This window comes from Lagopus leucura, unplaced genomic scaffold, assembly GCF_019238085.1.
Source record: "Lagopus leucura isolate 7727_CA_CO unplaced genomic scaffold, USGS_WTPT01 34064-0_obj-0_obj, whole genome shotgun sequence".
Lineage (NCBI taxonomy): Eukaryota > Metazoa > Chordata > Aves > Galliformes > Phasianidae > Lagopus > Lagopus leucura.
Genome location: NW_024963525.1, coordinates 1 through 2,808, shown reverse-complemented (window position 1 = coordinate 2,808; position 2,808 = coordinate 1). Strand labels below are relative to the sequence as shown.

Genomic DNA, 2,808 nt, shown 5'->3' with positions numbered 1-2,808 from the left:
CCTGCAGGTCGCCAACACGCAGCGCCGCGCTGCCCTCCGGCTCACCCACCGTTGACAGGCTTCTGGTGCATGGAATCCACAAAGTGCCGTGGGTTCTCGATGGTGTATTTGAGGTCACGGATGGTGTGTGAGCCCGTGCCTTCGCTCCACATCCCTTTCTTGGCACTCTTGGCTTGCTCCTCCAGCTCTGCCAGCCGGCTCTGCTCGGAGCTGCAGGGAAGCAGACAGAGCGGCTCAGCGCCAAGCAGGACGCCGCCGGAGCATCCGTTGCTCAAGGTGCTTTTCCGGATGCTGCAGCAACCAGAGCTCCAGGTGAGGGATGGGTGATGCTGCCAGCAGCGACGTGCTGTGCATCAGAGCCCGGTGGGCACACAGGGGGAATCTCCAGCAACCACAAATCCACCTCCACGCGAGCACCGCCGCCCTCTGCACGGCGGCTGCCGTGCGCCGCAGATGGGAAGAGGTGACAGCAGGGAGCGAAGGGAAGGGTGACAGCAGGGGCAGCAGCGGGTTGGCAGCAGGGATCCCAGCCAAGGATGATGCTCAGGGCTGCCTGGGAGCATGGTGAGGTCTGGGGAACCAGGAGGCAGCAGGCTGGCAGCCCGGGGAGCAAGGCTGCGGTGAAGCGGAGTGCTGCCAAGCGCTGTTACGCTCCATTAAACAAAACCTCGGGATATTTCTGCTCTCAGATTTCTTCAGCTCCGCTGAAGAGGGCAAAGCTGCAAGCTGAGGAACACTGAGTGGCTCCAGACGGGCCTGGTGTTAAATACGTGGGGAGCAGCAGCACACGTGGGGCTCAGCCAGCACCTCCAGGCAGCCCGCAGCCCTCCCCTGCCTGCACAGAGCCCTCCTGGAGCTGCTGGTAATTAACACGTCCTTGCAATTAGGAGAGCAAACGCAGAGCAGCAGGTTGCTACAGGCAATGTTTAATTGCAGGGTGCTGAGTTCCGTGGGGTTTGTGTTACAGTGCTGGTGTTATGTGGACCCGGGGGGGGTTGGCATGTCCTGAACCCCCAGCATGGAGCAATGGGGAGAGGGGACGGAGCAGCCGAGCACTGCTATCACTGTGGGATGGTGTAGAGTGAGCACAGAGCTGGGGAATGGTTGGGGGGGTTGGGAGGGACCCTCTGGATCACAATATGGTCAGGTAGGGTTGGAAGGGACCTCGTGGATCACTGGAACATAGAATGGTTGGGTTGGGTTGGAAGGGACATCGCAGAGCTCAGAACCACAGAATGGTGGGGTTGGAAGGGACCTTATGGGATACAGAGCCATAGAATGGTTGGGTTGAGTTGGAAGGGACATTACAGAGCTGAGAATCATAGAATGGATGGGTTGAAAGGGACCTTACAGAGCTTAGAACCATAGAATGGTTGGGTTGGATGGGGTCTTATGGGACACAGAGCTATAGAGTGGTTGGGTTGGGTTGGGTTGGGTTGGAAGGGACATTACAGAGCTGAGAATCACAGAATGGTTGAGTTGGGAGGGACCTTACAGATCATAGGATGGCTGGGTTGGGTTGGAAGGAACATTATAAAGCTCAGACCACAGAATGGCTGGAATGGAAGGGTCCTTATGGGACACAGAGCCACAGAATGGTTGGGTTGAGTTGGAAGGGACATTACAGAGCTGAGAATCACAGAATGGTTGGGTTGGATAGGACCTTATAGATCATAGGGATACAGAATGGCTGGGTTGGGTTGGGAGGAACATTTCAAAGCTTAGAACCACAGAATGGTTGGGTTGGAAGAGACCTTATGGGACACAGAGCCACAGAGTGGCTGGGTTGGGATGGAAGGGACTTTATAGAACTTAGAAGCATAGAATGGCTGGGATGGAAGAGACCTTGTAGAGCACAGAGCCACAGAGTGGTTGGGTTGGAAGGGACCTTATAGATTACAGAGCACAGAGTGATTGGGTTGAGTTGGAAGGAACATTACAGAGATGAGAATCATAGAATGGTTGGGTTGGAAAGGACCTTATAGATCATAGGGATACAGAATGGCTGGGATGGAACATTATAAAGCTCAGAACCACAGAGTGGTTGTGTTGGGAGGGACTTTATGGATCACAGAGCCATAAAGTGCCTTGGGTTGGGTCGGAAGAGACACTATAGAGCTTAGAACCACAGAATGGTTGGGTTGGAAGGGATCTTACAGAGCTTAGAACCACAGAATGGTTGGGCTAGAAGGGAACTTATGGGACACAGAGCCATAGAGTGGTTGGGTTGGGATGGAAGGGACTTTATAGAACATAGAAGCATAGAATGGCTGGGATGGAAGAGACCTTGTAGAGCACAGAGCCACAGAGTGGTTGGGTTGAGTTGGAAGAAGCATTACAGAGCTGAGAATCACAGAATGGCTGGGTTGGAAAGGACCTTATAGATCATAGGGATACGGAATGGCTGGGTTGGGTTGGAAGGAACATTATAAAGTTCAGAACCACAGAGTGGTTGTGTTGGGAGGGATCTTATGGATCACAGACCCATAGAGTGGTTGGTTTGGGATGGAAGGGACTTTATAGAACTTAGAAGCATAGAATGGTTGGGTTGGAAGGGACCTTATACAGCACAGAGCCATACAGTGGCTAAGTTGAGTTGGAAGGGACATTACAGAGCTGAGAATCATAGAATGGTTGGGCTGGAAGGGTCCTCATGGGACAGAGAGCCACAGAATGGTTGGGTTGAGTTGGAAGAAACACCGGTAGCTATAGCATGACTGGGTTGGAAAGGACCTTGTAGAGCACAGAGACATAAAATGGTTGGGTTGGAAAGGACCTTGTAGAGCACAGAGACATAAAATGGTTGGG

At 53.2% G+C, this 2,808-nt stretch overlaps 1 protein-coding gene across 1 annotated transcript in view; it reads right to left on the bottom strand.

Moving 5' to 3' along the window:
- Positions 1–291, bottom strand: part of SND1 (staphylococcal nuclease and tudor domain containing 1) — a gene marked incomplete at both ends in the record, with an annotated part of 607 nt that extends 316 nt beyond the window's left edge. Inside the window, one exon of the mRNA XM_042891395.1 lies at positions 50–291. Coding sequence (XP_042747329.1) covers positions 50–291 — 242 coding nt within the window. The remainder of the gene's footprint in view (positions 1–49) is intronic.
- Between the last annotated feature and the right edge of the window lie 2,517 nt (positions 292–2,808).